General features: G+C 35.0%; 1 protein-coding gene across 9 annotated transcripts in view; it reads left to right on the top strand.

Annotated features, from left to right (window-relative positions):
- The window catches only part of ADGRB3 (adhesion G protein-coupled receptor B3), a 472,618-nt gene that overhangs the window by 452,031 nt on the left and 7,124 nt on the right, over positions 1–13,463 (top strand). For 8 of the 9 annotated variants that reach the window (XM_061358588.1, XM_061358586.1, XM_061358587.1 and 5 more), the window contains one exon: positions 10,468–10,503. The exons of the other annotated variant lie outside the window; for it this stretch is intronic. In XM_061358588.1, the coding sequence (XP_061214572.1) occupies positions 10,468–10,503 (36 nt within the window). The remainder of the gene's footprint in view (positions 1–10,467; positions 10,504–13,463) is intronic. 9 annotated transcript variants of the gene reach the window in all.

The raw sequence follows: 13,463 nt of genomic DNA, 5'->3' as shown, positions 1-13,463 counted from the left end.
GTGTCATATACTGCCATTCCTATTCAGCTTTTACTTATACAAAACCACCAATGAAGTGGAATTAACTTCATATTTGGACTTCCTTAAGAATTGGAAATACATTTCACCAGCATTTGGTGGGAAAGAAAAAGACAAATGAGAAAAACATGGAACATACTCGTCCCTGAAAGAACTTACAGATGCAGAAAAAGTCTACTGTATATGCAAACTTACTGCCATTAGCTTTTACTCAACAATGTTTGGACCCGTCTGTGTAGGGAAACTATACCTGACTTTTCAATTGTCCGATAGAGAACTGTAGCAAAATGCTTCATAAATGTGTATATTTCTTTTTAAATGGAGTTTAAGTTTTGTGTGTGAATTGACTGGAAAGTTTGGGCAGAAGATCAAACTTAGTTTATTTTCAAGAGATGCCTTTACCAGCTTTGAATGTGAAATACTCTTCATGCTGTTTATATTGTGTGTGTACTATCATAAGTTTCTACAAAACGTAATTTAACAACAAAAAAAAAAAAAGAAAAATGAAGTATGGGGCTTTGCAAGTACTCAAATAGTATCTACTTTTATTGCTAAAGTGAATATGTAAAATCTTGGGGCAAATTTTCAGTTATTTCTAAAAGATAGTGCAAGTGCTTGCACACTTAGTGCTCAGACAAACAGACTCTTTCAAAGCAAGTTTGCATTGTTAAAGAAGTTACTTCATTCAGCTCAGGTATATTAGTTAATGGATCTCATGTGGTGCAAAGGAGTGCTTCTCCAGTTTAATGCAACCCCAGAAGCAGGATAGCTAAGATCACCTTCCTGTAGTATCCTCTCCTACCTACCTACTATACTGTCTTTCAGTTATTTTTTGTCAGATATAGGGGCTCAAATCCAGTCCAGTTAAGACTGGACATATGGGTGAGATATCTAGGAAAGATTCATAATTCCTTGACAAGATAAACGTGCCACTATATCATCCACTCCACCTAAGGTCTGAATTACTCTCTGGTGATGCCTCTCTCTTCCCACTGGTGATAAAGACCATCTAGGAGATCTAAAAAAAATAAGGCTTTAGTTAATTTGTAAAAATTGGGACAATAATTACTTCATTTTACACAGAATTTCAATTCCTGAGGCCACCAGAAAACATGGCTGAAAATCTCTGAGTATAGTGCATTGCTCCTTAGAGTTATTCTTTTTTTTATTGCGTTTGTCTCATATTTTAAACTTGCCTCTGAGACGGGGTTTAGACACCAAATTTGAATCACTGTTCTGTATGTAATTTTTATTCTCAGGTGGGAAGAAGTATGGTATGAAGTAGAATATGTAGTAAAATATAATAAAATACGCTAGCAAATATTTAGTCTCTTCTACCTTGGTAAAAATATTAGGTTTAGGAAGCTGTATTTTGGTCCAGAAAGCTGTAAATAGTTACGTTATTAGACCTTATTGAACCTAGCATAATTCCAAAGTATTAGGAAAAAAAAACATATTAGGCAGATCAGAAATGAAAGGAGCTGTTTTGGCTTTTGTGTCTGCTTTTGTGGTTCTCAACAGTACTTGATTATATAGCATTACTTCATCTTTCGGTAAGGATGTGCTGCAATGAATTGAAGATAGGAACATGAAAAAAAATGTACATAGAAGAAAATCAATGTCTCAAGCAGATTCAGATTAACAGATCCAGCCAGATAAAAACTTTGATTGCATTTTATATACGTGCAGTGTGTAAAAAGCAAGGCTTGAGATAAAGCCCCCAAATGGAGTTGGCTAAAACTGACCAGCTGGATTAAATTTACTGCTGCCATAAACAAAACAAAGAAGGAAGGGCAAGGAATTGTCAAAGTATTTTTTTTATGTCCAGTACAATATAACTAAAAGATTTCAAGACCTTTCAAAAGACAAGGCTTTATCAGCCACTATAGAAAAGCAAACACTGCAGCAGGAAATTCAGATCATTCTGCTCATGTTTTTGCAGACAGAGCATGACAGGACAAAGTAAAGGAGATGATGTTGAGTGGTAGGAATCCTCCCACTCATTCTGCTCATTCTGCTGTCCCAACTGAAGTCCAACATAAAAGTTCGTGGATTTCTGCTCTATAGGGACAGTTCCCCTTTCATTTTTCTAAAGAAACAGAGGTGTCCCAAGACAGGTGGTGAAAGCCTCCTTTTGTGTCTTCTGCATAATACAGGGAGTTGGGTTCTTTCACTGTTTTCCACTTTATGTTTCCAGGTGCTTTCTCTGGAATTAGCATAATACTATTATTTTTATCATATAACTACACATTAATTGTCAACTACCATGTAAGTAAAATGCACTTAGGCAGTTGTGACCTCTGTTAACACAATTCTTCCTTTTAATTTAATTTAAGGTCAGTAACTATTAAGAACATAATAATAGGAATAGTTTATATAGCAGTTAGATAATTTATCATCTTATCAGAACACCTTAAGATGTTGTGTGACTCATTTTCAGACAAGATCTGACCCAGCTTCTGTTTTCAAAAGTGTAATTATGAAGCCACAAATACCTCAAGCCGCAAAAATGCTGCAGGCATAACTGTTCGCAACTGGACACCCAGTAAAATACAATATATTGACATATATACAATAGTTCTTATTTGCCCACTTGCTTTGTGGTGGTCTTTGTGGCCATAAAATCAAACCAGCAGAATTAGAGGACCCTTCAAAAAATTTAAAGCTTAACTCTTTTCACATCTTAAAATAACATTATTTCTTTAAAATTTCATTTCCATCTTACTAGTGAAATACTAGAGTACTGCGTTTGAAGGAACCAGCTTACAGACCTATGTGCACTATCACTCAAAGAATCATGTTTGGAAAAAATTGCTTTTGAGTAATATCTTTACGTTTCTACATACATTAAATCAATTATTTTCTGTATTTTACGCATTCAAAGAGATACTCAGCCCTTAGAACATTGTGTCTATTCAAATCATTAAAAAGTGTATATAGAGGTAAAAACAGCCAAAAAACCAAAGCTGTGTAAAATGAAGGCTAAATTATTTTTATGTTTGCTTTTTATGTTCTCTTTTATTTAGACTTTGTATTCATTATGATCATTGAAGATGGATGTTTTTGAATAGAACTATAGTATCAGTACAAGAATATATGTCCTGACTTTTAACTCTGCAGGGAGGTTCTGTCACCCCTACCATTAGATATCTAAATGTAGGCATTCCCCTTCTGAGATGCAAAAAGAGCTTTACGTATTTGGATCGCATTTAGGGTCAATGAGAGAGATAGGCACTTTTAGACCACTTTTAGACATCTACTCCACGACAAAGAAAATCACATGCTCTCAGTGCAGATGTCTCTTTTCAGGTGTGATAAAGGAAGCCAGAATGAGTAGTTTAGATATAAACATCAAACATGATGATGTCCTAAATTTAGTCAGTTGAATCCTACAGTGTGTCACAAACTTTCTTCTCAAACTTTCTCCTAGTTTTTATATCTCCATGTTTTTCTCTCAAGAAAATACTTCATTGGGAACAATCAAATACTTTTATTACATATGAAGTGTATATTACATATACACTTTCAAAAGATAGTCTGAGAATGCCATTATATTTACATGCAAGTATTGCCCAGATAAGTGTAAACTTAAGGATCTGCAAATTCCAAATGTGCAAATCAGTAGGGTTTTATGTTATTTGGTGTATACCCAAGAGTACCCATGCAATTATAAGCAAAGGCAGGCATATTAGTACATCATGGAGTTTCTTAGGAAGAGTAATTGAACATCTGGCTAATCTCCTATACATCCCTTATATGCTTGGATTAAAACTGGCTTTGCTACCTTGGCATCAAAGTGGAGTGTGCTTCTTCAGTTAAAAGTGTTTCAATTTTAATGAAGAAAGCACTCTCTGTACACTCTTCTGGAACGGTTTTTATTTTGGAAGTGTACACTCAGAGTGGTGTGCTCATTAAAATGAAATTACTTTGAAGTGAAGTAGTGCATTCCCAGCCACTTAGATGCAGAGAAAGGTTAGGAGGTTTAAATATAGAGAAAGAAGGTGATCTGTGCAACAGATGGACATCCTGGATAAATGACTTCTTTTTCTTGTGTAAAGAAAAACTACAAGAGGAAGTAGATACCTGCTGCCTGAGTGTGCGAGGAGACTTGCATCATTACCTTTGCAGAAGAAGAACGAAGGGTTCCTTCACAGGAATTATGGCTAGTGTAGTGTGAGCAGAAATGGAAAAAAAATGAAAGGAGACAAAGACTCTTAGCTATTTTTAAGACAAAGGCTATGCAAAGGCAGGCAATAAAAGTATTTATTAAAGAGAAGAAAGAGCATCTGTTCTGTAAGAACAGGAAGGAAAGCACTTCCCAAATTGTTTGCCATGTAAACTGCTGGAATTTTCTTTCAGTCTCAAATCTTCCTTCTTTATTTTCTTTCTGAGTTTCTGCTATGAGATCTTTATGTGGAGGAAGACATAAAGCCCTTAGAATGGAAGCTGATTGTCTGACCAAAATAATCCTTCTATATTCATTCATGAGAGCTCTTAAGACATTCAAAAGCAGTCAGCTCCAGAGGTCCTTGGCCATATCACTTGCAGGGGACTTCAGGAAAAAAAATACTGCTACAGTTGAGAAGATAAAGGGTCTAAAATAAAAAAATAAAAAAATAAAACCCCCAAACGAGCAAATGAAAAAAAAAAGAAAAAAAAAAAAAAAAGAAAAAGAAAGAAAAAGCCACCCCCACAAAACAAAATCCACAAAAAACAGAGCATACCAACCAAACAAACAACAAAAAAATAATTAAAAAAAAAAAAACAAACGGTAAAGGAGAGAATAAATACACAGTCAAAAGAGTCAAGCTGGTCAATAAAGTACCAAAGCATCAGGCAGAACAAAAGCAAATTGATGTCAAGTCATTTTGATTTATGATATGAGAAGTAAAAAGAAAGAGAAAGAGAGAACAAATATAGAGAGATGAGCACCACAGGAATTTCCTCTTTGTCATGTTTCCACATTGCATTTATTTTCAGGCATTTGGTATCTCAGATTTCTCTGCCTCCCATTCCTCATTTCATTCTTCAATAAGCTGTGGAGGCAGTTCTTGCCAATTTTGTGACTGTCAGTGAAATGAAATCTAGCCCTATAACAGCCTTCTCTTTCTTTCACTTGAGTGTGTAGGTTGCAGAGTCCTCTGACTTCAGAAATTGATGCACCTTATTTTCCCTTATTTTCAGGTTACCATATAGGCGTGGGGGCAGAATCATACAGAGTTGATTCTCGTAACTGAAGATATAAAGAACTAAAATCTTAGTCAGTATTATGAAGTATAGCATATATTTCAGACTTTACATTATAAGCAGCTAACTTAACTGCATATGATCCTTAAGAAACATATTTTTGATTGCTTGCATATTTAAAAAATGCTACGTTTCCCCTTCAGAAACACAAAGCAAGTGGGTTCAGCTGATTGACTAAATACATTTGCAGGTTACTATATAAAGAAAGGGAGCAGCAAAGCAGAATAATTTTAAATTAGTTTTAAATTGAGATCTCTGAAATTATGTTTCTGCTGTGTTGACATGCCGAATTCACTAGTATATTTTAGAGAATTAATATTCCCACATTAAAGAGCTATTTCACTTTTTCATGAAAATTTACTTGCTTTATGTCTAGCTCATGTTATGAACTAATAGCCATCATAATCTTCTATTGAGAAACTAAGGGATTTTTCAGTTATATACACACAAAAGACATTTTAAATCAAAACTGTCTATCCACATTCCATTTTTATACCTCTGAGGACCAAAAAAGATTTTCCCTTAATTTTGTTCTCAGAAAAAGTCCTCCCCAGGCTAAGATCTTGTATGTCAAATCTAATCTCAGACTGAATTGTAAACTGCAGATAATAAGGCTTTGTATTAATAGAAGCATGGTTATAGCCCTCACTATAGTATGGTATCTCTGGTTCCAATTATATGTTGCACAATGCAATATATCTTCAGGAGCATCTCATGTAATTAGTCAGGTAGTGCTGTAATGCAGACTAGAATAAGGGAAAACCAGGCATTTGTCATTTTACAGAGATGGAGAGGAATTTTATGAGTCATTTAGTAAAAGCAGCTCTTTCCTGGTGCCAGCAGATTAGTGCATGCTGGTGTATGGAAATTATTCTTCAGTATTCTATTTTTGTCCCTCAGCAAGCAGAGTTTAAAGTTGCTCTGGAATTACACAGAGAAGCTATATATGACTAGCGCAAAGTAAAACTGATTTAAAATAAATTACTACTGCAAACCTCTATTCACAGAATTTCACTTTGGTGCTGGCATGAAGGGCAGGGTTTGTTTCTTTTACCCCATGAAATTAATTTTATCAATTAAGATCAAAGAGCTGTAGAAATCAGAGATGGAAAAAATCCTGTCAGGTCATCTCTTCTGTCAATGCAAGTACATTTTCTACAGTATATTTCTCTAATATATACTCAAACTTCAACACTAGAATGAAGGGCTTCAACTTTTCCTTCAAAGATTATGGTATAGTTGTATAAATTTTCTTTATTTCTTTTCAAAAAAATTCTCTCTGAATTACAACTTTTCAGGTTTTTCTCACACCAGCTTTGTTTACTGGTTCAGAAACCTCCTCAGGTTTCTGAACAAGTATCTGTGCTTTCCTTTTTCAGAGCCAATATTTAAAGAGGCTGTATCACTTTTTTTATCCTTTCCTCTTCATCCAGGGCTATCAACTCTTTAAAAGCACTTTCTGCTGTTCTCCTCAGAAATTTTCCCAGTTTACAGGCATGACTTGGCTTCTGTCAGTGTAGAACTGATGCTGGAGTTGTTTAGAAGGGGCTCCCTGCTGCTCAACAGTTGCATTTGTCTTCAGCTTTTTAGGTAGTCCCTTTATTTGTTACCCTTGTAGATCTCCAGCATTTAGGGCTGTTCAGATTGAAGAACAGATGACTGAGTAGTGAATAGGGAACAGTTATTCATATTTCCTATAATATAAAAGCCAGAGGCATCAAATGAAATGGCTAAGGAATAAGAAAAGATGTAATTTCCTTTGTCACGTTGTGCATATTTAAAGTATGGAATTCACTACCCCAACATATTTTATGTGTCATAATTAAGAATAACTATAAAACGTGAATAGACTAATAGAATGCTGTAAAAAAGTTATATTAAACTCAATAGAGTAAGTTCCTCCCAAGGAAATTCCTAAAGTACTTAAGGACTAGGGGGTATTGTAGCAAAATGTCTCTTTATACTTGTCCTCTACTCATTCCTGAAACACCACTGCAGAACCTGGTCAAATACAAAATAAGAAATGAGGCAAACTATAGATATTATGCTTTACAGATATTTTTTATTTATATTCTACTAATGTTAATACTAAAGTGGACCCCAAACTGATCTTTGAAAAAAACACCGGCTTCCAGTCAATTTTTTATGTTGGCTAAAATAATTCTCGGGTTTGCAAGTGGGTAAAAGGAACAGCTTCTTGAAAAGAAACATATTGGTGCGACCAGTTCAGGAGCTCATCTGATGAAAGAGATTCCCCCCCCACCCCCCTTACTCCGTTCAGCTTCTACCTTTTCTTAATTTAAATTGTGGAATGAGCCAGATGGTTGATTTCTGAAATCATTTAGGTATGTGTGGAAAACCCCATTTTTCTCAGACAAATGAGACATAAATAAACTTCACATAAGAAAATAAGTTTATATACAATCACAATTAAAGCAATGATTTCCACAGTTTACGCATATCATACAGAAACTAGAAGAATTGAGTAAAATGACAATTTCCAATTGGGACTGAAGGAAAACTATTCCAACCTTGTAAGATTCCCAACTACTTAATGCTTCTGAATATGTTCCCTCCCTCGAAAAAAAAAAAAAAAAAAACAAAAACAAAAAAACCAACAACCCAAAACAAAACAACAAACAAAAAATAATTCCCCAAACCAACACTGCAGTTATTTCAAGGCCAGCAGTAGTAGCCATGTAGTAGCCAGGAGGACCTGATCATATACGTCATGGTGTCAGCAACAGTACTGCAAATAACTTTCACTGGTGCAGGATCACCTTCATAACCAGCACCCTTTGTTTTCCAGGAACTCAGAACTTGGCTTGCTACTCTTCGGACCTGTGGCAGTTGCATACTTTTCATGTCTTAGGAGAATAGGCTCTGACAGCACTTGAACTGCCAGTCACTGCATGCAGCCATGGAAAAAAGTGAAGCACAAGCACAGAACAGATGTTCTTCACTGTATAAATTTAAAATAAATGTGATAGATTCTTGTTGAGCCTTAGAAAAATCCTCACTGAGATAAACCTGTGGTATGACCTGCTCAGTCATAACTGGTGTGATCTAACAGCAAAACTGCAATAGTTGCCTCTTTCTGACAATAGCACAATTAAATATGTTGTAATCTGTTAAATAGGTCTTTTTACAGTGCTAGAGATGTCTGGTGCAAAACCTAATAATCCAACTATGCCAGGAATTTTCACTATGGTCAAGGAGATCTAAGGCAAAATACAAATGTTGCAGTTTTATAAATCACAGTATCTAGCAAACTATACATTTCTCTTAAATCTTCCATGTTTTCACTTAGGGCTCTCAGTCAGAAAGTTCAATGGCATCGGGTTTATTACTGAACTGTAGCTTAAAAATAGATTTTACAAGCATTTTTCAAAGCTACTCCTGTAAACTTCACCTCATTATCTGCTGTGCATTTCTTTTGTAACTACTGAGCCTTTAGAGTGGTAGATGTGCTGTAATTGCACATTAAAAATAGATCCTTCATCATTACAAATACATACATTTCTTCAGGTTCTGATTTACTGATGGATGATGAAGGCAGATGTCAAAGGTACACCTGTACTGTGGCTCTCTTACTATGCATAAGAAGTAAGAGCTTAGCTGGTTTGAGAATCTGGGCTTTTGAGAATCCGCCCTCATATTGTTCTTACCCCCAAGACCTTTGTCATTTCTGCATTTTCATTATTCTTGAAAATTATTTTTTTTAAATAGTATCTTTAAAGTGTGCTAGGTTAAATCAAGCCTTGCTGATTAAATATAACTTCTCCAAAGCTTGTTGCTGGTGGTTGTGTTGATTGTATTATAGACTGTTCTTTTATACTGCCTCCCAGCTCTTTAGGCATCAGAGCTTGTCAACAGTGCTACAGTGATGTTCTTCATATTATTATAGATTGGAGCACCAAAATTTTAGTACAAAACCAGACAACTTGTGACAAAGTGGTATTATCAAGGGCTCAGAGACCATCCATTTTCTGCACTGAAAGACTTGTAAAATTATTCTTTGAATTACAAGGAAAAAAATACAGCTTACTAAAACCTTTATTTTGTTAAGCCAAACAAAATCAGTCTAATGCAGTCAGTAACATTATTCTTCAAGACTTAATGGGTTTGACTTGTATTTTGCTGCAGAAATTAGGTGCTTTTTTTTTTTTAAGGGTTCCTTCACTATGGCTTGAAGCCATCCTATCCTACCACAAAAATTAGGGTTAGACTGTAGCAGCAAGTCTTTTTCTTTTTTTTAGGGTACTTTTCCTTTCCTTTAACAATCCTTCCTGAAGTGGAATGTATCTTTTCTTTCCATTTGCATGTTCTTTGAACTCCTCTCAGCTCTTCCAACTTCGTTGCTTCTTTCTACATCTTTTTAGTGTATTGCAAGCTGTTCAATTTCCAACCTTAGCAGAACAAATATATTTTTATCTGTTCTTTATAATATTTCTGCTTCTTTCTGATATAATTTGACTTTATAATTGGGGTTTTTTAGAATCTGTACAAAAAATGTGCTAAATTATTTATGATATGTCTAAGCAATCATATTCTGTTGCATTTTATAAAGTGATTACTTCACTAGTAAATCATTCTTGCTTTATATCAGATGCTTTGAATCAGATTTGTCATAACTGTAAAAATATCATTGCTTTCTCCATCTAGATTGTCATTGCAAACAAACAAGCTGAAGCTATAGAAAGTGTAGATGGCTTTGGCTTGATTTTGCTTTCATTTATTCCATTAAAATCAATGGAGTTGTACCAATGTAAGCCTGATGTAGCAAAGAATCAATTTCTATGTATCTATAAAAATCTACATCATAGATATGTATAGATAGCTGTGTAAAAAAATATAGATATGATGTTAATTTGCAAATACCAAAGAAAGCATAGAAAGAGATGTATTTTATACACCAACAGGTTCAATTGCATGCAAATAACATGCATATTATTCATCCCAGTGAAATGTAGTCTGGTTGATTTAAGAAAAAAAGAATATGATAGTGGTCTAATAAACTCTATGCAAAGACATGCATTAATCTTAAATTATCAAGATAAAATCTACAGCCTCTTATAAAAAAATACCTAACATATATCTGAAACGAAAACGAGAATGTTATTTAGACTCATTAATATAATTTGGTGAATAGTCCCCTTGTTAATACAACCTCTTTTTTCTTTCTTTTTTATTGCTTAATAGAGAAGAAAATCACGTTATTCGGACCTTGACTTTGAAGTAAGTTTTACTGAATTATTCCTGACTATTAAAGGTATTTCCCTAAAAGTAAACATGAAATCTTCAGCGTAGTAGATGTCATAGGGTTGTTCAATTGGTACTGTACAGAACATGAAGAACAATTCATTAAAACTACTTTGGTGCAACTTGTTTGTAAAATATTTTGAGATCAAACTGTCATATTGCAATATTAACCATCATGGTTTCAGTTCTTAAATTTTCTGCCTCTTCATTTTCATCTGGGTTTTTTTTTTTGTTTTGTTGTTGGTTTTGGTTTTGTTTTGGTTCGTTTTTTTGCTGGCTATCTATCTATTGAAGTGTGACACTTCTGTAGGACAGGCCATGTTGCAGAAGGTGGCTTTGTTCAAGAGATCCTCAATAATTCATTCTATCTCTCTTTCTGCAATACTTATTTACGGGCATATGAGATCCAAATACAAATAGTGATTATGAAGGTGACAAATTTTGAACTATGAAATGCTGCCGTCGTTTAAGTTTATAGATCACATGCTATATAAAAAAATCAAGCTCAAGTAAGATTCTTTAGCTCGGACATCTACAATTTCAGACACAAGCCTTGCTGAGTAAGAAAGTTTTATTGTGTTAGTTAATGACCATTTTGTTCTATCTCAGTAAGTATGATTAAATCTCTTAGAGTTTTGTTTATTTGAGGTTTTTCCTCTCTACCAGAATAATACAGGAATTAGTTTTCAAGGGGATGTTAATTATTTGGGGGTTTTGCACAGGTTGTCTGTTCATATGTATTAATAGTTTGATATAAATTATGGGTGACTCCAGAGAAGCTGATCATAGTTGCATGGAACCTGCAGATCTGAGGCTAAACTCTAATATCCAATGATCAGTGGGTATCAACCATAACTTTAAAAATTACCCTGTTTGCATGTACAGACAAAGACAGATTTTATTATTATTATTTGGGCTGTAAGCACAACAAATGTAATTTCAGATTTTACATTCTAGTCCATATAAGAGAAAGAGGCAGAACTACCAAAATGAAGTTATAGCAGTGGTAATAGAAGCCTTGCAGTGAGAGGAGGGTTTGCTTTGGTGACCTGCTTTTGCTGACCAATGCTGAAATGCTGACCATCCATATCTGATTGTGTCTTCTTGGTAGTTTAACATCACATCTGAAACTCTTATGTAGTTCTCCCCGAGAGACTATAGCTACTTTAAGCCAACATGCAACAGCACAAATAATACACAGAAAGTTTAAGGAAAACAAAATTGAAAGCCTACCCTAAATATGCTTTAGGATAAATGCATAGAAATGAAGAAGAAAAACATGAATCAAAAGCAAAAATATGAGATGGAAGCAATTCTAAAATCAAACTAAGCAATGTGAACAGAAGTTTTATAGTTATAGTGATATAAAGAATTCTGGATTTTACTGTTCTTTATTGAAGGTGTATCATGCCATTGACTATGAGAACATTCTCTGTGGAAACATATACTAAAACATTCTTCCTCTCACTCAGGAAAGTGTAATCCAACATGAAATAAACACTAACAAAGGCATGCACATTCTGCTCTTTCTTGCCTTGCTTGCACTGTTGTTGCTCCATGGCCTAATATTTTCAGAAGTATGATTATAATGCAGGAAAATGCATTTGTTTGTGAAAAGGGAAGGATGGGGCCATTGGGAGTGACTGCTGGGGAACTGAGAGTGGCAATGATATTGTGCCAGTTGCTGCTGTGTTTTAGAAGTACTGATTTGGACTAAACCTATCTCACCTCCGTGTTTTGTGGGTCCTTTCATTAAGCCTGTGGGCTTTCCTGTGTTCTTACACATAGCATGGCTGTCTCTGTGAGGTAAAGCAAAATAAAAAAGCTACAAATTGTTCAAATAGCCACATCCTGAGGAAGTGTTGATACAGTGTTGTGTGGCCAAAATGCTGCTATACCGATACCTCAAAGGAGCTTGACTGCAAAACAGAATGGAACCTGGAGGTGAGGTCAAGCTAGAGTGATCTGCCATACTACTTAAATGTTTAACACTTTCTCTGCTTTGTCTCTGATCAGTGCCAGCTGGCACTCCTGAGATAACATCCTTCCACAGTTTTGAGGACAACATATGCTGTGGATGTAGTTCTGAAGATAACGAATACTAAGTGTACAGTATGGAAAAGACTGTGTCAAGCTTGGCTCCCTGCTTCCTTTTTCCTTTTAGCACTCAGCAGTCTCTACAGCCTCAACCTCTCACACGTCTTTCTACATCCATACAAGACAAACCCTCAGGCTACACCAATCTTACTAAATTAGACATTTGGAGAAATATTCCTGGCTGCCAAAATGCCAGGTTTTTTATGGATAAAATTTTAGAATGATCTTCACTATCTTTATTCTGGACCACCCTTGTCTCTCCAAACAGTTCCTGTAATGTCCTTAGGAACCTACATACTGTTCAAACTAGGAAATTTGCTTGTAAGCTTCTTATTTTAGACACTAAGAGAATTTAGTGGCATTCACAGAGAACATTCCATGCTAGATGGAGCCAGAGAAAGTCTTGAACATGTTTGACTTACTACTGTAGAGTCACAGCTTCACAGTTAAAAGTTAAAAAAAAAAAAAAGAAAGAAGAAAGTAAATACTGTGCTAGTGGGCTGTAGTACAACGCTCAACTTAGCATAGACAATTTGAGGTAAAAACTAAGAAATCAAAAAAAGCCATTTTTTTCTGAGGGCCACAGATGAAACTCAAAACTAGCTGCTATATACTGTGAACACAGGCAGACTACAACTGTACTCAAGACCATAAAATACCCTCTCTGTTATCTCCAATATATGTAAAAATACAGATGCAGTTCTAAGGCCCTTGCAGTGGACTATAAATAATAGAAGTCATGTAACTGTGCTGGGTAGTGTTATAGAAAACTTATGTCTCCAGTCAAACAAATAGGGAGAGAAAAAAGATTATATCCAAACTGGCCAGCCCTTCTTGTA

This window comes from Neopsephotus bourkii, unplaced genomic scaffold, assembly GCF_033783945.1.
Source record: "Neopsephotus bourkii isolate Nb327-2 ecotype Australia unplaced genomic scaffold, CSIRO-AGI_Nbou_v1 NB_947, whole genome shotgun sequence".
Lineage (NCBI taxonomy): Eukaryota > Metazoa > Chordata > Aves > Psittaciformes > Psittacidae > Neopsephotus > Neopsephotus bourkii.
The sequence above is the reverse complement of the archived record's forward strand: the minus strand, read 5'-3'. Positions and strand labels throughout refer to the sequence as shown.